The sequence below is a fragment of the Patella vulgata genome, chromosome 4 (assembly GCF_932274485.2).
Source record: "Patella vulgata chromosome 4, xgPatVulg1.2, whole genome shotgun sequence".
In the NCBI taxonomy this organism is placed as follows: Eukaryota; Metazoa; Mollusca; class Gastropoda; family Patellidae; genus Patella; species Patella vulgata.
This window is the reverse complement of record NC_065882.2, coordinates 32,462,063-32,484,231: the sequence shown is the minus strand read 5'-3', so window position 1 is coordinate 32,484,231 and position 22,169 is coordinate 32,462,063. Positions and strand designations below refer to the sequence as shown.

The 22,169-nt window shown below is 36.9% G+C and overlaps 1 protein-coding gene across 2 annotated transcripts in view; it reads left to right on the top strand.

Moving 5' to 3' along the window:
• Nucleotides 1-22,169, top strand: part of LOC126817210 (NAD kinase 2, mitochondrial-like) — a 199,450-nt gene that overhangs the window by 155,756 nt on the left and 21,525 nt on the right. For both annotated transcript variants that reach the window (XM_056100100.1, XM_056100099.1), the window contains one exon: nucleotides 13,007-13,158. In XM_056100100.1, coding sequence (XP_055956075.1) covers nucleotides 13,007-13,158 — 152 coding nt within the window. The remainder of the gene's footprint in view (nucleotides 1-13,006; nucleotides 13,159-22,169) is intronic.

The following is a 22,169-nucleotide window of genomic DNA, read 5'->3' as shown; positions in this document are numbered from 1 at the left end:
CCGCTTTCGTGCTTGATTGACGCGGACCGGTGGCTCTTGAATGGCTGTACGAAGAGAACTTTGGAAAAGCTGGTTTTCTTTGATAATGTGACTTAGCATGACCATGAACTTGATGAAGATTCCCTTCAAATGGCGGTTTTCCTGATGATGCTGTAATGATTTACTTCGAGTGACTTCTGCTGGTTTACAGTATTCTTCAGCTTTCGTTAAAGTAAGGGTTGCTTTTCTCAACAAATCTTTTAATGGTCTATTTTCATAGATACCACACACTATGCGATCTTTATCTTGATATCTGGTATTGAAATTAATTCTTTCAACTGTGAGATTTTTCATAGGAGTGCAGTATTCTTCAAACTTGTTCAGAATATCTTCGAATTTCTTTTTATCTTCATTTTCCTTCCATTGGAAACCATCGGAAACTTTTATGGCTTCGGGGCCAATGACATGCTGTAAGATGTTGGCTTTAGTTTTACGCACTCTGACTTACTGTCGAGACCAGCAGCTACGAGGTATACTTTGAATCAGTGATGGGGTTTTAGCCGTATATTCCGGACTTGTCCGAATCTTTTTTCGAAACGCCCAAAATTGTCCGACCGGGAATATGCCCAATCGGACATCAAGACATGGTGAATAATATTCAAATTCCAAAATTAACATAGTGTACTGAGTGTATAACTACCGTGCAACCCGATTATCGTTGATACTAGGCTGGATTTGTTAGGTAATTAAGTGATCGACTATTTATCGTGTTATATCGTCTTACACACCTACCTTGATTAACTACTATTCTGCCTTGATTGGCACGCTGCCAATTCTATAGTATTACGATGTCATGTAATTTTGTAGGAATATTATTGACATAAATTTGAAATATAACGAGGTGCACCTATTTTTTTTTACATATGAATTTGAATATATTTTGTTGACACGTGATTCTTAATTGTGTTTTGAAAACGTCTGCTTAAATTACGGTAAGAATTATGCCCCTTTATTTTTGGGAAAAAATGTCCGACATGAAATTTTTTGAAATCCCATCACTGCTTGCTTGCTTGGATTGACGAAAATTTTCTTCTAAATTTCCTTCAAGACTGAGTTTTTCAGGAGGAGGGAGGTTGTTCATGATTGTTCAGTATATGCAGACAATATAGATTCTATGAATATGCCTTTCAAATGTAATCAAATTTGATTATTTAGAGTTGGGCCTAGATCTGTAATTGTCTGAGAGTGAGACAAAATGGCGGAAACTTTTCGACTTTTGAAATTCCTCATTTGATGTAAAATCTTGATGAAAATTTACCATTGAAATCAGTCCCCACCCCCCACCCCCCGCCCCCGGCCCCCGGTCCTCCACTTCTGACACCATGTTGCATGTCTAACAGGTCTTCATTAAGAGGATGGTTATAAACAAAAATAGGGATAATCTTGGTGACTATCTTTATTCTCGCCTCATTACAGATCCCCATATATCACAGAGTAAAAATACACAGGGGGATCACGTGGCTAAGTGGGTAAGATGCTGGCTCGCTAGCCTGGAGGTTGGGTGTTCGATCCCTGCATTGGCTGAGAAAGTTCATCCAGATTTCCCAGCGTGGTTCCCCCTTGTCAGTGATGCAGGACGGAGGACCTGACAAGGATGGGAAGAAAAACCGAGGTCCCCTGTACACATTGGGGTGCACGTAAAAGATCCCTTGACAGTCGGAATTCGATATAAGAGTAGGCCGTAGTGCCGCTGTCCGGGCAAAATTTCCCTCATAGCACACTGCATGGCGTATGCCGTCTTCATTAGCCCAGTTCGGAGCAGAACAGTAGGACGTTAAACCCCATTTCATTTCATTTAAAAAATAACAGAGTGGTGACTGCTTCATTTGCATAAAAAGTAGGTCGCACACTGCATCTTGGTTTGTCTGTAATGTCACTAAACATGGCGGCTAAAGAAGACGTTTTGCAGTTGAACAGAAGAAAATGTAAACATCCGAGTGGTGGATATGGTACCCAGAGTAGGTCCTATGCCGGGCAGTCTGCGACATTAGCGCTTGTCCGATTGCCCGGGACAAGTAAAATTTACGGCGGACAAGTAAAACTTTCATTGGGACTTGCCCGCCGGTACAGTACTGTTTTTCAATAGAATTAGATACAAATGTACATTGACGAAGATGACACGCAAAAATTTCGCTAAAAAAAATGAAAAATATCCATTTCCCCGTTGCTCACACTGTTAAAGTTTGGGGTTCGGTAAAAGATCGAGGAAACGCGGTGGAGCGCAGTTTCTACTCCAAGGGAGACAATTCCATTTAATACTTGTCTACTTCCGCTTTGACATTTATGACCTTGGAAATGTGACCTTTGTTGACGGTTTTCCTTGACTTTTGATTTTTTGTTGTTGTTTGTCTTTCACTCTTTGTCGTCGGGAGATGTTAAGATGGGTGGAAGGGGCACAGCCCGGCAAGACATTGAATAATAGGAAACGCGGATCCGGTGACGATGTTGCTCAAGTAGTAGCAGAATCAAAGCGCAGGTATGAAACAGTGTCACGTAAACGTGAATTTAAACAACATTGGCTAACTGGGAGGCCCTGGTTAGTGGTTAAATGTGAACCAGAGGGAGAATGATTCTGTCTCTATGACCTGTTCCTACTGCATCAAAACTAATAAAAATAACCGATTTGTGGATGGGATCACTGGAAACTTTAGGATTGACACTATACAGTCACATGAGTTATCCAAGGCACACGTTGACGTTCATGTCACATCTATTTGCGAACGAAAAGATAAAAATTCATCAGATGCATCAAAAGCTCTCATGCCTTTAAAAAAAATGAATTGTAAAGGCTGAACATTTTATCTTAATGAATAACAAAATATATGATCTAATAAAAAATGTTTTTTGTTCTTTTTTTATTTCAATTGACCATTTCCATCTGACTGCTGTCGTTACAGTAAAAATATTTTGGGCAAGTAAACGTTGTCATTGTACTTGCCCACAGGGCAAGTGAGTTTGAAAGTTAATGGTGCAGACTGGCCGGGTGTTTTAATTTTAGGGGCTATTGAGGGATTAAAAAAATTCCGCATTCCTGAAGAATGGACAACCTGCGTTCCTACGTCAATGCGGTATTCTGACTTCAATATAGATAATATGCAAGTCAGAAAAGGAGTGACGTAGGAGCGAGTCTGACGTATTACTCTAGAGCAAGTTATCCAGTCTAGATACGAGTCATAGTCGAGTGCTAGGCCTAGTGCTATAAATATATAATAAATACTGAGCCATAATAACATAGATCTAATCGATTATAAGAACAGCAATATAGATCAATCAAAAATTTTATTTTGTAAGAGTACATATTTGGTGAAAGATGTTTTCATATTTGATTGGTTAGGCTTAATTGGCATTATATTGCATATTATGATATATTACAATGTAGAGTACTGAGTACTGTAGGCCTAGAAGTAGATCTATACGTCTTTATCTTGATAATATGACCTCTCGCTCTAACTTGTCTAAGCTAAATCAAATGAAATCAATGTGCTATTAATGTAATGTAGGGAGAGACTAGAGAGAAATTTGGTTTAACGTCCACTCGACACAAACTAGGTAATTTCGGGACTAACATGGTCCAGTTTTATTTCAATAATTTACTTGATGGGTATTTTTTTAGCAGTGAGAGGAAATTGGGGGACCCTGAGAAAACCAACGAGGTTGGACAGGCGACCCTACTCCTTGTCTCTTACAAGCGGGAAATCGAAACCACGCCACTTGACTCCATGACATGTCATAGGTCTAATATACGTATTTTTTTACCTGGTAATTTAAATTGTAGGCCCTTGGAGGCAAGAAGTAGTTGCGATTCAATGTAAACCAAATCATACCTTGCATTCTTTATCGCATGCTATCTAGTATTTTCGTAATTTTAGAATTACATGTAGTTGTGATTTTTAAAGGATCAAATTCTAAATAGTAAGCTTTACAGTCTGTAGTTGCACATGTTCTTTTTACATTCTATATTTTTTGTAAAAACCAATAAAATCTACAAACACAATAATAGGCCTACAGTCTACCAAATAAAATAAATTTAGATTCATATGTTGTCATTAAAAGCAATTGAAAAAGAATCATGTGCGAAGGAACTAACTATATTTTCTTAAGAATCTGTTCTATTCTGGCAAAAGGATAATGGACAAGCCTAATTTTTTCTAAGATTGTGTATCGAAAAATGTGATTCTTTGTAGGCCTACAATTACTTGTGGTAAACAATTTAAGTGTTAAGTTTATGGTATGTTATATACCTTTCCAAATTTCATAACAAAAATATTATTTTGCTTAATTTTCAGTTGCAATAAGCTTTTAATAAAACAGTAAGCCTAATACTGTTATGCTATTCAAAATCACATTTCCCCTTTTACTGGTATGCCTAATCCAACCAATAAAATATTTACTGAAGCACTATCACTAATTTTAAACCATTCAGTAATTCAAAATAATTTTAATTTACTCAGTGATTATCTAGTAATAGTATGCTGTATGGTTAACTTCAGTTAGTATGGCAGAAAATTCCGTAATAGTACACAGTATAAATTAAATTTTCTATTTCTAAATAATCCATTGACAAAAAAATCACAAAAATAAAAGTAACTCTGAACACAGATCAGACTTAATGGCATAGATATCTAGAGCAAACTTCAGATTTATAATAATTTAATATATTCTTCTGGTGCAGTAGTGTAAAATGGACAATTTCATAGTATTAGGGGGCCTATATAGGCCGTCAAAACATTACATGACACCCAGAGCAATATGCAAAATATTCATTCTCAAGTTGTTTTTGGTTTATACTTGTTTGTAAACTTGTTTGGTTGGGGTTTTGGCCTAAATTAATCGATTTATGAGATATATTATTTGACAGAGGTTATAATCAGATATGCCACCAAATCGCATATTTGGGGTTCATTTTTCAAAATTTTCCATCTGGGCTCCGCGGTCAGTAAAAGGGGCCGCTCCGAAACAGTAGCCCGCGCCGGTTGCCGGCCCCAATCCGCCCCTGCCCATATTATGAAGACCTACGCAGAAAAAATGTCAACATTGATTTTTTGTAATCAAACATCAAAATCTACAAAATAAAGCTTATTCCATGATTTCTACCAGAAAAGCCGATGGACGGAATTATGTAACAAACCGAATCGGACTATGATAAGAATGTTTCAATGAACGATGATACAAAATTATATTTATTCCTTTTGTTGAATAATATTAATGTCTACCGACAGTGCACTAATGTCAATATATTTTGATTTCTAAGAGAATAAAATCAATACGATTAAATGTTTGTGTTAAAGAGAAATTAAATTGTTTACTAATTCTTTGTTAACCCACACCAAACGAAGTTTAGGGAAGGATATTAAAATGGGCTCCATCCGTCCGTCCCGATTCCGGAGAATATCTCATAAACTGTTCAAGATCTCTTTTTGAAACTTTGTACGCACATCAACCTATTATAGAATATTTTTGAATTAATTATCAAAATTAAATTTATGTTATATTTTGTGTATGAAACATGTCATGTTTGTGTATGTCTATAATTTTGTATAATTTTGTTTTACTTGTGCTTATTGTCTATGTTATATTTCTTTGTAAAGCTCTAGAGGCTTATGGTAATATCCATTGACTTTAAGGTCATGAGATTAAGAAGAGTATTGATTTTCACCAATTTCTGATAATTGCTGCCAGAGTTATGGCCCTTGATCACTTTGAAAAATCTAATTGATTTTATATTTATATACCATGTTTACGCATATATATAATTGTTTTAATTGACTTTAGGTCGATACACAAACGAACAAGTATATTGATTTACAATAATTTTTGATAATTTGAATAGCTAAATTTATGATATTAAATGTTTTGTATACTAAACGTTAGCATGGACCAGAACTAAAAGCCAAACAAATTCTAATGATTTTATGATAATTATTTAAAATACATTCCCGCGTACAAACTGGGCGATTTGACTGTATATATGGACTAAAAACATATTCAAACTAATTAATTAGTCATAATTTTGCTTCAAATCTTGTAATTGCGAAGGAATGCCCTGCTATAAAAATTCGATCAAACCAGGTCATGTTTACGTGACGTGACTTACCTCTCTTGGAAGTCAGAGGAGAATTCATTGCATACATAAGACGATGTTGTCTTTAATCGCTTACTATTTATTACAAATATTGAATCCTAATTAAATTCTCGGATTATCCACTAACCGCGTATTTTTCCGTCATTTTTATCTCAGAAAGTGTTGTACGTCTAACTCTTCATAAAGTTTATAAACTTGTACATCAAGCGCTCAATGTTCGTGTGCGACCTTTGACATCACACGTGCAGAAATTCCTAATCGTCGGGCTGTTGATTAAGGGAACCCTTACATTTTTGTCCTGTATACCCTCCATGAGTTTTTTTCGGGGACTCCAGTATTTTTCTAGTAAGATTGGATATCTCTACTTTCCATATATACCAAAATTGCCATACTTTTATTGGAAATAACCACCCGATAAATACTTTTCTGGGAACCCATCTTTAATGAGTTGTTAATCTTAATCAGATTTTAGTGTATTTTAACTGTTTCATTACCAACAATAGAACAAGTATGCGACAACTCTTGTTGACTGCTCGGACGACTTAGCTGCTGTGGGCGTATGTTTCGTTGTCTGGCAACCTGTCTTTATTAAAAGGAACACCTGCTCTCGCCCTCTATTTAAAGCTATTGTAGTCGCCCCTGTCCATCCATCCCGACGTCCGTCCACAATTTGTTTGTGGACACTCTACGGGTCACAATTTTTATTCAATTTTGACAAAACTTAAAATGTAGGTCTAACTCCCAAAAATCTCATTTCCTTTTGATATTGGCATATATCAGATTTTAGTGTATTATAAATGTTTAATAGAACAAATATGCGACAACTCTTGTTGACTGCTCGGACGATTTAGCTGCTGTGGGCGTATGTTTTGTTGCCTGGCAACCTTTCTATATTATTACTATTATTTTTTATTCTGGGAGTCTATTTCTCAGTGCCTTTAATAGATACCGATCTGGGACCTAATTTTCTATCGGGGAAACCATGAGGTGGTTACTTCTTAAACTATATTTGAAACTTCTGCGCAGACAGGAAGTGGACGAATTTTGAACGGTAGCGAGAAATGAAATATCGGTTGTGGTTTTGTCAATTCTTTACCTATTTTCAAACAAATGACATTTTTGGAAATCCTAATTCTTTTCTGAGACAATGGCTATCTCACATTTTTCAATTTCGAACATTCATCCATAACTTCTATCGTTCGAAAATTGAAAACACGTTGTTTACGAGACATTTTTGTTATTTTTCAAATTTGACCTACATTTTTGGATACCCCAAGTCCATCCGGTTCCAGTAATATAAGTTTTATTTATCGCCCTTTATTTTTCGAATTATCCATCAATTTTTTAACCCTTATATTTTTTTTAAAGACTCAATCGATGTTTCTGAAACCACTGGAACATGAAGCCATATGGCCAGACCAGTTGTTAAAGTAATCCGAACAATTGTCTGTAAACCAGAAGTAGTCCAAAAATTGTCTGATATTTTGAAAAAAACATGCAAAAAATGGATGTTTTGGGGAAAAACGTGATTTCTCCGCCAGATATCAACGGATGAAACTAATTAAGGAATCAGTGATACGAAAAATCACATTTTTAGCTTGAGGTCCCTCTAGATGTCACATTTATTATCCGATTTAAAAAAAACGTTCAGATATATCACTGTTACACCTTAATTTTGGTTGAGTTCGAATTTCATGAAAATCGGACCAAAACTGTCGGACAAAATGGCCACCCCTCGTACACAATTAGTGTAAACATCTGGTATATCAAAGTTGTGGACCCTCTAGAGGTCACAATTTTGATCTGATCTTGATGAAACTTGAAATGCATGTTTATAACCCGAAGATCTTGGTTCCTTTTGATGTTCAGGCATATTGGGTAGGAACTTCCTGAATTATGGGCCCTGATTGTATGAAAAATAATGTTTTTAGCTTGTTGTAGAGGTCACAATTTTTATCTGATTTAAAAAAAACATGTGAATATATCACCATTACACACTAAGATCTTAGTTTCTTTTGATAATCAAGTATATCCGAACATAACTTCCTGGATTATGGCTCCTGATTGTTCGAAAAATCGCATTTTTAGCTTGCAGAGTCTCGAGAGGTCACAATTTTTTTTTCCGATTTTAAAAACCGTTTAAATATTTCACCATTCCACCGTAATGAAGGTTGAATTCGAAGTTTCGGAAAAATTGAAATGAAACTGCTCGACAAAATGGCCGCTCTTTGTACACAAATTGTGTAAAAGTATGCAATACGAAGGTTGTGGACCCTCTAGAGGTCACAATTTTTATCCGATTCTGATGAAACCTTAAAACTTAAATCATATCCCGAAGATCTCAGTCCCTTTTGATATTTGCGCATTTCAGACCATAACTTTCTGGATTATTAGGGGGGTTGGATGGCTGAATGGTTAGCGTGCGCTCGCTGTATCATAAAGTCTGTCATTGAGTCGACTGTCCAACCTCGTGGGTTTTCTCCGGGTCCTCCGGTTTCCTCCAACTGCTAAAGACCCCTATGCGCAAGCGAATTATTGAAATAAAATTTAAAAACCATATGTTAGTCCCGAAATGACCTAGTTTGTGTCGAGTGGACGTTAAAGCCCATTTCTCTCTCTCTCTCTGGATTATTACCCCTGATTGTACAAAAAATCTGGTATCTTTTTAGCTTGTTCTCTATCCATCCCTTGCAAAATGTGGGCGTATTCTGCCTGGCAGCCGCTGGTTTTAAATCCGATAAAAATTGTGACCTATAGGGACCACAAATTAAAACCGCGATTTTTCGTACAATCAGGGGCCATAATTCAGGAAGTTAAGATCCTATATGCGCGAATATCGAGAGGAACCAAGATCTTTGGGATATAAATATGCATTCCAACTTACATCAAAATCGGATGAAAATTGTGACCTCTAAAGGTTCCACAACCTTGATATACCATATTTTTATAGGCCCACATTTTCATGTGGACGTATATTGTCGTCGCCCCTGTCCGTCCGTCTGTCCACAATTGTTTGGGAACACTCTACAGGCCACAATTTTTATCTGATTTCAATGAAACTTGAAATATAGGTTTATCACCCTAAGATCTTGGTTCCTTTCGATATTCGCATGTATCGGACTGTAACTTCATGGATTATGGTCCCTGATTGTAGCTTGTGAACACTGTAGACAAATGTAAAACATGTACCCTACGATCACGAGGAAAAGGACTTACATGCCAAGAAAGAAACCAAGTTTAAACCCAAACTACACGTTGCCCTTCTAAATACACGATCTTGTCGCAATAAAGTTTTTGACATTGCTGATTTAATTATTGATGACAAAATAGATGTTTTGTTTTTGACAGAGACATGGCTAAAAGCCGAAGGTGACGACTCCAGAATATCTGAACTTACACCTACCGGATATTCCTTTATTAATGCACATAGATCAACTGGTACCGGTGGTGGTATCAGAGTTCGATTTCAATCTTCTCTTTGCATTGAAAGACTACCTAATTACCAAACTTTTAAAACTTTCGAAAGCCTTAACCTAAAAATCAGCTCTTACAACACATGCGTTCATGCGATTTGTTTGTATCGCCCACCCTCATCTAGTAAAAACAGATACAAAATATCTGACTTTAAAGAAGAATTATCTGTTCTTTTATCAACAACATCAAAAACCAATTCTGTTATTTTAGGTGACTTTAATATTCACTATGACAAACCAGATTGCGCTAGCAGTAGGAGGGTAGTCAAGATTTTAGCCTCGCACAACTATAGTCAACACATTCAGCATACCACACACAAATCGGGTCACATTCTTGACTGGATTCTGACCCCAGAGCCATGTACTCTCATTCAAAGTGCATCAGTTACTGATATTCAAATATCAGATCACTATCTCGTTTCAACCCTATGGAATTTTGAAAAACCGAAGTTGCAGCCAGTTACCATTTCGTTTAGGAAGATTAAATCATTAGACAGGGAAGCTTTCAGCAACGACCTGAAGTCTTCAGATCTCCTGTCAAATACACCTATAGAGCTTAACGAACTGTGCGGTAAATTTAATAGCACTTTACTTGCCCTACTTGATAAGCATGCCCCTATTGTGACTAAGAAGGTATATCTCCGGCCTGGCAGGTCTTGGTACAATAAAGATGTTCTCATAGCAAAAGAAGATCGTCGTAAAGCGGAACGAAAATATCGCCATTCTCTGCTAGAAGTCCATCGTCAAATCTACCGAAAAGCAAGAGGTGCATACTCAAAGACAATCATAGATGCAAAATCCGCATACTGCGTCCAAAAGCTAACGGATGAATTTAAGTCTCCCAATCAGTGTCATAATTTTATGAAATCACTACTTGGTACTACAACTGAGATAATTCTACCAAAATCTGACGATGATGACAATCTTGCAAACTCTTTCTGTCAATTCTTTTCATCCAAAATAAATCAAATACGTGAACAATTAGATCACTCCAGTGAAAATGAAGAAGCTGAAGGCATTACACCTTTTTCAGCCACATGTGGAGATTATCTAACATATTTTGAGTCATTCTCTAACGATGAAATTGAAAAACTTATCAAATCATCTAAGAAGACAACTTGTCTACTCGATCCTCTTCCAACAAATATCCTTGTTGAATATCTTGATCTGCTTCTTCCAGTCATTACTCAGATTGTGAACACAAGTCTTAGTACAGGAGTATTTCCTTTAATATATAAAGATGCCGTTGTAAGACCTCTTATTAAGAAAACTTCTCTTAACCGGAATGTGCTTAAGAATTACAGACCCGTCTCAAATTTGTCATTCCTCTCCAAAATCATTGAAAAGGCAATAAACAATCGACTACAGTCCATCGTAGTTTCTCGAAATCTTTTAGACAAATTTCAATCTGCTTACAGACCACATCATAGCACTGAGACAACTATCCTTTGTGTGCTAAATGATCTGCTGCGCTCCGTAGATAGTGGTAAACTTGTGTCCTTGACCCTGTTAGATTTGTCTGCCGCATTCGATACTGTCGATCATGAAATTCTCTTAAGAAGACTTTATCAAACTTTTCACATAACTGGTACGGCCTTACAATGGATTAAATCTTATCTTACTGACAGAAGACAGAAGATCATTATAAACAAATCTCATTCCGAGTTTGCAAACCTTAATTGTGGAGTGCCTCAAGGATCTGTTCTTGGACCGGTATTGTTTATACTGTACACACGATGTCTGGGGGATGTTATAGACCAGTTTGATATAAGCCATTTCTCCTACGCTGATGATACACAGTTAATCAGTAAGTTTAAACAAGACAATGCTCATGATTCCTTTGAAAATACCACTCGCTGCTCCAAAGCTGTTAAATCCTGGATGAATAATAATAAATTGAAGTTAAACGATGAAAAAACAGAAGCAATACTTGTTGGAACACCACAGCGTCTCGCATCAACTCCTGATTCTCGTCTTGTAATTTGCGACTCTAGTATTGAATTTGCAACAAGGGTTAAAAATCTAGGTGTTATATTTGATCCGTCTTTAACAATGGAAAAACAGGTTGATCAGTTATGCCGTGTTTGTAATTTTCATCTCCGTAGTATAGGAAACATTCGTCATCTATTGACTACTGCTGCGTGTCATCTTTTGGTGCGGTCTCTAATTTTTTTCAAGATTGGACTATTGTAATAGTGCCTTGGCTGGAATATCTCAACATTTATTAAAGCGACTTCAAATAATTCAGAACAACTGTGCCAGAATCATCACAAGAACAGCAAAACGTCAACATATAACATATGTCCTTAAATCGCTCCACTGGTTACAAATAGAGGCTCGTATAAACTTTAAAATCTTAACACTGGTCTACAAGTCTCAGCATGATTCAGCTCCATCCTATATCACAGATCTTATGCAGCCTTATGTACCAAACCGACCACTCCGTTCACAGAATAATCTATCACTTGTTGTACCTTCAATTAAATTAAAATCTTTTGGTGATAAAGCCTACAGTGTATATGGTCCACGACTATGGAATGACTTACCTGACAAAATAAAGTGTTCAGAAACAGTTGCTCAATTTCGATCTAGACTTAAGACGCATATGTTCACGATGTATTATCCACAGAAGCCATTAACTTACAGCGCTTAGAGCATGCTCATGGATGGATTAAGCGCTATATAAATGTACATTATTATTATTATTATTAGAGGTCACAATTTTTATCCGATTTCAATGAAACTTGAAATATAGGTTTATCACCCTAAGATCTCGGTTCCTTTCGATAATGGCATGTATCGGACTGTAACTTCATGGAGTATGGCCCAATAGAGGTCACAATACACAATTATGGTCCGATACATGCGAATATCGAGAGGAACCGAGATCTTTGGGAGATAGCCCTATATTTCAAGTTTCTTCAAAATCCGATAAAAATTGTGACCTGTAGAGTAAAAATTAAAAAAAAATGGTACTTTTGCAAAAAAAGTGATTACTACTCCAGATTTCACCGAATCAAAACAACTAAAGTGTCATTGGAAAGCATGAATAATGGACGATCATCTGACATCCAAATGATACAAATACGACGATTAGACAATAGTTATTATTATTATCTCTAATCAATACCATTACTAATTTCGATAATGAGTATATTCTGCTTTGGTTAACCAGGTCGGTATTAAGTAGTTTAGTAGCTCAATGCTTTATAAAAGATAAAGCGGGAAGTAATTAGTGTCATGTTGGGATTACGGTGGGAAACATGAACCTTGCTGTTGAACTATGTGGTTTGTTTTAAAATAAAGATTACCACAAAAAGTATATGTAAAGCTGAAACTTTCAAACTTTCATTACTCAATGCAGTATTTACAATTGATTTCTATAATAGAAAGAGGTTATTTGTATTTGCAGGGTATCATATTATGAGTTAAAATGTGATGATAAGCCGAGTTATAAACAGAAAAGTTCGGGGTTAACAGTTTGTACAGGAACAGGATCTAGTTCATGGTTTTTTCATATCAATCATTTAGACAAAGGTGGTGTCAAGGAAATACTTAGAATAGGTAGGAAACAAAAAGTCTGACAAACTCCTTAATTAGTTTTTTATACGCCCACATGGAAATGTGGACGTACATTGCCGTCGCCCCGTCCGTCCATAATTTCTTGTGAACGCTTTAACGCCGAAAGTTATCATCCGATTGTTTTAAAATTGTTGTTTACATTAATGAGATGAAGAAAACAATTTAATTTCAATAATTTCTGTTTATTACGTCTCGTCTGGCCTTTGTTTCACTTTGTTGAACCTTGTGGATGCTCTAGACGTTAAAGTTAATATTCGATTGACTTTAATTTTATACACAGTGTTTAAGGTCATGAGACAAAGAAGCCTATTGATTTTCACTGATTTCCGCTATTTACTGCCACAGTTATGGTCCTTGATTACTTTAAAAAATCTTGTGGATGCCTTAGAGACCATAAGAATCATCTGATTGATTTTATCATAGTAGAAAAATCCCCAGTAACAAACTTGACAAGACTGTGTGGATATAAAAAGATTTTATCCAGGACGCGTTTCGGGCGTTCGCCCTTATCAACTGATTGATTTTATATTATACACCATGTTTACGCCTATATATAATCATTTCGATTGACTTTAGATTGATACACAGAGTTTAAGGTCTTGAGACAAACAAGTATATTGATTTTCAATGATTTTTGGTAACGTGAACAGCTAAATCCATGTTATTAAATGTTTCGTATACTAAACGTTAGCATGGGGCAGAACTAAAAGCCAAACAAATTCTAATGATTTTCTGACATTTACTTAATGAGTTGTTACTCTTAATCAGATTTTAGTGTATTATAAATGTTTCATTACCAACAAAAGTAAAAATATGCGACAACTCATGTTGACTGCCCGGACGCTTTAGCTACTGTGGCCGTATGTATCGTTGCCTGGCACCCTATCTTTAACGAATCAGGGAAGCAAATTATAAATGATTTGGAAACTTGCCATTTTGGAGTTTGATCTGAAGTCTGTTTGCTTACTAATGTTTGCTTTGTTTTTATACGCCCACAACGTCCGACGTCCACAACATGGACGCTCTAGAGGCTAAACTTAATATCCGATTGACTTTAAATTTATACACACTGTTTAAGGTCATGAGATGAAGAAGCCTATTGATTTTCAGCGATTTCCGATAATTACTGCTAGAGTTATGGCCCTTGATCACTTCAAAATATTTTGTGGACGCTCTAGAGGCCAAAGTTTATTTCCGATTGCCTTTAAATTTATACATAGTGTTTAAGGTCTTGAGACAAACAAGTATATTGATTTTCAATGAATTTTGATAACTTGAACAGCTAAATCCATGATATTAAATGTTTCGTATACCAAATGTTAGCATGGGGCAGAACTTTATAAAAACCAAACAAATTCTAATTATTTTCTGATAATTACTTCATGAGTTGTTACTCTTAATCAGATTTTAGTGTATTATAAATTTTTCATTACCGAAAGAAAGTAAAAATATGCGACAACTCTTGTTGACTGCCCGGACGATTTAGCTGCTGTGGGCGTATGTTTTGTTGCCTGGCAACCTATCTTTTACTTAAATTGTTTCATTTTGAACACAAGTCACATGTATATCTCAAAAGAATGCCCTCTTTGGAAAACAAACCAACGCATAATTAAATTGACACTTTTGACGAAACTTAGAATATAGGTCTTATCTCCCAAAGATCCTGGTTCCTTTCGATAATGGCATCAGTCGAACCATAACTTCATGGTTTATGGCTCCTGATTGTATGAAAAATCATGTTTTTAGCTTGTGGTCCCTCTAGAGGTAACAATTTTTATCCGGACATTTCAGATTTTCGGCCGGACAAATACTTTATAAAGTATATTATACCAAAAAACTGTTGAAATTTTCTATGTTTATATATATTATTAATAATATATTATTAATAAAATCAATTGATGACTCACAACCTGGAGTTTTAAGTTTTTATATGTATATGCAATACAGTTTTATAGTTCATATAATAATGTGATTAATCTATTTGGTGGGGCTGGGGACTAAATCCTAAAAACTCTGATTCAGATTCATAGTTAAATAAAGAATAGACATCTTGAGTTGTCGTAAATGGTTCAGAATCTGCCAAGTCATTTTTGATCCACTTGTCTACGGTTCTTGTTTGTAATTTTCGAACTAGTGACGGCAGTGGCCCCCGTTTAGAAGTGTCTTTATGAGAGACATTAGACACAGTACCAGTCTTTGTATTTTCTGGAACGGTCCCACTAGCCGGGATATCCGTGTCCGAGGGTTGGGAAAAGTAAGAAGTTACTTTATTCGACATGTTTTCAAGGCTCTTCTATTTACATTCACACCGGAAGTGTCCAACAAAGTGAGATATTTTCGTATAAAAAGTCTGTCCGTAATTACATCTATAGTTAACTTGAAAAATTTTTTGTAAACTAAATTAAAATATTATTACTTTTATTACTAATAATTCATATAATTACATGTCGAGTTAGGTGTGATTTAGAGCTAATCATATACGAATGTATGAAAGTAACGCAAAGCTAGCTACGAGACTCAAATAACCAATGTAAAAGAGACGATTCTCAATATTATTCATTATTTTATTTTCACACGGCCGAGAGATACATGATAAATAGTAATATTTTTACTATGACTCAGGTCGTTGATACAACCAGCGTAAAAGAGCCGATTCTAAAAATTATTGATTATTTTATCTGCATGCGACCGAGATATAAATAGTAACATTTTCACTATGATTCGGGTCATTGATATTTTTGGGCCTGGATTTTTCGAGTCTAATAATAATTAGCGATCGACTCGAATTCGCGAATTGAAATTAATATTTTTGGCTTAATGTTTTACAAAAACACGGTCGGACAATTATGTCCGGATGAAAGGCAATTTGGCCTGTCAAAAGGGGTCAATTCGCCCGGACATTATCCATGTCCAGCCGCTTATTTCAGTGCTTGGTTACACCCTAATGATAGCTCAGTTCGAATTTCCTGAAAAACGGACCAAAACTGCCGGACGAAATGGCCGCCCCTCGTACAGAAATTGTGTATCGGATGGTAACTTACTGAATTATGGCCCTTGATTATACGAAAAATCGCATTTTTAGCTAGTGGTCCCTCTAGAGGTCACAATTTTCATCAGATTTAAAAAAAACCGTTTGAATATACCTGTATCATGTTACACCCTCATGATGCCTCTTGTCATATTAAAGTCATTTCATATTTTATTCTCTTCATTTTATAAAGTACTATATCAATCTAAGCAGAAATGTGGACGTATATTGCATTAGTGATGCTCTTGTTTTTAGGTTTTATGGCAAAGTAGCATTCGAACCCTATCACTCACCTGTAATTCGATTGCAGATTCGTAATTTACACAAGAAATTCTTTAAGACTACCAAATTTGAACTGTATATCTTCTATAGAAAGGTAAAAGCAAGATATTTGAAACTCGACCACAAATTTTGCACAGTTTCTAGTTTTTATACGCCCACATGGAAATGTGGACATATATATTGCCGTCGCCCACATCCGTCCACATTTTCAAGTGAACGCCAAAAGTTTTCATCAAGTTGTTTTAAAATTGATATATGTTGTTTACATTAGTAAGATGAAGAATCCTATTTAATTTCAATAATTTTGTTTATGACTTCTAGAGTTATGGCCCTTGTTTCACTTTGTTTAACCTTGAGAACGCTCTAATGCCAAAAGTTATCACCCAATCTTTGTGAAATTTATATGCATTATTTAAATTAGTGAAACGAAGAAGCCAACTTAATTTCGACAATTTCTGTTCATTATGTCTGGAGTTATGGCCCTTGTTTCACTTTATTGAACCTTGTGAATGCTCTAACGCCAAAAGTTATCATCTAATCCTTCTGAAATTTATATGCATTATTTAAATAAGTGAAATAAAGAAGCCTGTTGAATTTTAGCCATTTCCATTTATTAAAACAAACCCCGATATTATCGTCAAAAAAGCAGACAAGGGCTCAGCTGTTGTAATCCTCAACAAATCCGATTCTTGAAGCCAATAGACAACTTTTTAACACTGCCTTTTACTTGCCACTGGATGAGGACCCCACCCATGAATTCAACAATGAAATCATACTTTTCCTAACTAAAATCTATCAAGCGGGACATATTACGGAAAAACTCCTAAAAGGCCTCAACATAGACGACCCCAAACCAGGTCGCTTCTACCTTTTACCCAAAATACTCAAATCCTGTGAATCTGGAAAAGGCCCAGGCAGACCTATTGTCAGCGTGAATGGAACCCCCACGGAATTCATTAGCAGTTTCATACATGAACGTATAAAACATTTCGTCCCTCTATACCCTAGCTACATCAGAGACACCACACATTTTATTCAAAAATTAGAAGACACTGACCTCACTCTAGAAACCGATGTCATTCTTGTCACTATGGATGTCACCTCCCTCTACACTAATATTCCTACCAACGAAGGCTTAAGAGCAGTCGCTAAAAGCATTCTTACACATAAACCTAATTGGGGAATCCACCCCACATACCTTATCACACTCTTAAAACTTGTACTTACAAAAAACAATTTCGTTTTCAATAATCAACATTACCTCCAGATAGGCGGTACCAGCATGGGGACCAAAGTAGCCCCTAGCTTTGCTTGTGTGTTCCTTAGCGAATTAGAACAAATTATGTTAGACAGAGTACCTTTCAAACCTGTGGTCTTTGTCCGGTATATAGATTACATCTTTCTTATCTGGACACATGGTAAGTCTAAACTTTTAGACTTCCTCCAACATATGAACACCTTCCATAAAACCATTAAGAGTGTATCCGCGAGAAGACCATGCAAAAATCGCAAAAAGTGCTAAGATGGGGGGTCGGAAGTTTTTGATCAAACTTATGGGATGACACCCCCTAGGGGCAAGAGGTAACATGCTGAAGTGGTTACAGTCTGATGTCGCTCTAAAGGACTGTACAGGAATTATTCATTTTATGGGTAAAATTGCGGTTTTCACATGTGTATTTATCACCTTTTTTAAGCACAGACTGCATTCTATGGTGGAATAGCAACCTTCTAATTTTGACCCTGTCTGATAAAGCGGGTGGTCAACTTCTACCCCAGCACTAATTTGAAAAAAAAAATCAGTACATACTAATTTTGTGCGGACTTGTTTTAGGGTACCATATTCACATTGTCCTTATAGTGCAGAAAAAGATACACTGTAACTTTTTCTTTCATGGTCGCAAGTAGAATTTCTTTGGATGATTTTGAAGTGCTAAGCACATAGTATCCATAGGTGTAAAAAAAATGACCGGAATGCAACATACTTGAAATATACAGCTTATTGAAAAGTGCTAAAAAAAAGCTTTTGTGATACATGTTTTTGCGAATTTAATTAGAGAAATAAATTTTTTGACTTTTATACGTTTTCATCATATCCATAGCCATTATTTGTACCATGTTGTACTCTATATAAGTGTATATTTGTATTTATTGTATATTTGGTATTGTCGTATTGTCCCTTGTATTGTATTTGTTGTATTGTCTCTTTAAGATTTCATTTTCAAACAAGTTACCGAAAATGGCTACAAAATTTTTAATTTCAGAGCATGTTTCCACTATTCATTTTGGAACACATCCACTGATTTCTACAATACAGAAATGTGGAAGCTTAAATATTAACGGCAACGAAGCCTAATTGCGTCGAAGTGGGTGACATTGAACAGTGTAGTATGGTAGCTACAGCTCTCGGGCACCGTCAGCTGCACCTTTAGGGCAGGATTTAGAATAAGAGAGGCCCTAGGCAAACCCCTTGAACAGGGCCCACGAAAAGGACCTTGGGTCCCTGGGACAAGCAACTCGGTGAGAGGGTGGGTCGGGGGAAGTCATGCGGTTGGTGGTTCGAATCTCACTTTTAGGTGAATTTTTAATTTTCGTTGGATTATTTTATTTAAAATAATGTCTATTTGAGAGTAATGGATATGTTTGTTAAGATTGAGCACGTCGAAACTCCAATGGAAGGTCGTGGACAACTGCAGAAGTCAATTCCCGTTGACGCCAGATGAGCCATGAACGATTACAGGCCTTTGAAAGTATTTTTTTTCAAGATATTTTTATAAAACAGATACTAATGTATTTTAGGGCTGGTAGTAAACACCATATGAATGAAAAGGAAAATAAATTGTTATTTTTTTTTATCTACAACGGTTAATTATCTCCAAAATAGGGAAATTACAGGTTAATTTCATGGGTTATTGTTTCCTTTACCTAGTTTTTTTCAAGTCGATTCCGGTCATTTTTATTTTTTGTATCAAATGTTGGGAGGTTGCTTGTTCACGTGAGCATAAATTTTTTAAACCCACCCCATGAAAGAAGTAGCTATAGGGCGTCAAACTTTGGGTGACGAAAAATGGGGAATTTAGACAGGCTTTGATATCCAGTCCGTATACAGATCTCGTTCGCCAGAATCGTCTGAAGTTAATATTGTGGTAACATCTTTCTGCTACGTATAGTAAAGGTGTAAGGACTTGCCAAATTTGGTTTTTGAGAAAAGACAGATTTTGGCAATTTCACCATATGAAAAATGTTTTTTCAATTTTCTCATACAGGAATTGAAAGATTTATCTAATATTGCACATTTATGTGTTTTGGGACTATCCCAACTTATAAACCAAATTTGGTCAAAATCTGTGATTGAAGCCTTAGCACCTTCTGCATGGTTTTCTCGCGGACACGCTCTTAAGTTCACAGCTGAATACTCCACTTCCCAAGTGACATTTCTAGACACTACGGTTAGCTTTAACCCTGCAAACCCACAGACACACACTCTTACCTTTCCAACACATCATGCCACCCGCCACACATCAAACATAAGGGACCTTACACATAAGGGACCTGTTGCACAAGCAACACAGATTATATTAAACATGCAGACAAACTGGAACTTTACTATCTCCAACAGGGCTACCCAAGAGATATTATTAAAGATAATAGAACTCAAGCTGATTCCATTCAGAGGATCAATCTCCTCACCCCTAAAACCACCGCCGAGACCAGCAAACGCCCGGTATTTATTACGGATTTTAATCCTACTTCAGTATATATCAGCAAACTTATTAAGGACAACTGGCACATTCTCTTTAGCTCCCAGGACTGCCTTAGGGCTTTCCCCCTTCCTTGCCTTACAGCTTTTAGACGGAACCCCTCCCTAAAAGACATTTTGACCTCAGCCACCATAAAAAAAACACACATGAAAACCTCAAGTCAGTGGAAAAAGTTACGCATACCTAGACACTATATGCAACTTAGAGCCAATTGTCAATATTATTATTGTAACACACTCAAATCAAAGACCACGTTCCGTTCCACTCAAACCGGCAAAACCTACAAATGTCCCAACAACTGGACCTGCCACAGCAAGAATGTAATATATCTTCTTACTTGCAATCTTTGTCTCAAGCAATACACAGGCGAAACGAAGAGACTATTCAGCATTAGGCTGAAGGAACACTACGCTGATATCACCCACCGGAGAGACACCCCAGTCGCCTCGCACATCAATTTACCAAGACATTCTAGCCGAAACCTCGACTACCAAATTATCAAACAACTTGGCACAGACCCTGAGCTTTATACTTCTACTACCAACAGACGTACAATTGAATTACATTGGATTATAAGATTAAAAACCTTCCAACTACACGGTATCAATGACAAAATTTGAACTTGGGCACCCCCCCCCCCTTTTTATTCTCTTTATTACCTTCCCCACTGGGTGTCCCAACTTTAGATCTTTTTAGCCTCCCAACCCCCCCCTTTTTAGTGCTACTTTGCCACCTTCTTTATTACTTTTCCACGTTTAGCCACTCGCTACTTTAGATCTTTTTTAGCCTCCTAATAACAACCCCCCTTTTAGCGCTACAATGCCATCTTTTTTTATCACTATTCCACGTTCAGCTACTCGCCTTACGTCACAATACGATACCCGACGTCATAGCATCTCTTCGACCAATATGGACGCCTGTCATCTATGCGGGAAAGTTTTTTCCAAGAAGTGTCACTTACTTCGGCACCTCAGCAGAGGCATGCGGCACCAAAATTCACCTGTGCTACCTGTAATAAACCTTACAGGAGAATGGAATACCTAAGGAAGCACCATTGCAAGGGTGCTTTAGCACCTCGTCCTCCCCAGGACCAACTCCACGAAGCCATCGCTAGTAGCATTGGACACCCACCCGTCTACAAGACATTCTACGGAAACTGTACGTGTGGAATCCCCCACACCTGTGGCCACCACTACTGACCACCTGAGCCCACGCCTACCTACACCATCAGGGGCACCATTCCCATGTTTTACAAACTGGGATTTCTGTATTTCCCTGAGCCATTTGTAGACAGAAACTTGGGAAACAGTCAGATCCAGTCGCAGCGATATTTGGAAGAACCGAAACCCGACCTCAGATAAGCTCTTCAATATCTTCCTGGAATTATCCCTACATGAGGAACTCCAGCGGGACCCGACGCTGGCCTGCCAGCTCACTTCCACCGACCTAGAAAACTCTTCGTTTATTTCTAGCTTATTAAACAACTAATAATCTTTTTTCTATTCCTTCTTATTCTCTTCCGCTTCTAGCCCTCGGGGCCCCAGACCCTACCCGGGTCTGCTTTCCCCTATCAATCCTACCAGTCTGAAGAGTTCAAACTAGTCCCCCGCCTTGATCTAAAACCTTGGTTAAGGACAGACACGTCTACTATGTATCATATTTTTCTTATTCCTTACCTAGCCAAAAAACCAAACCTCGGTACTTTGCACATTCATGTACTCAGCCATAATGCCAAACCCCGGCACTCGGCAAAATCATGAAACCCGCCATAATACCAAACCCCGGTAAAACAACCCCGGCAACTCCGCCATTATACCTAAACCCTGGTAACCCCGCCAAAATACACCAGACTCCGGTAAAATAACCCCGGCAAATACTAACCCCGGTAAATTCTTTTACCGGGGTCACGGAATAGTATAAATAGA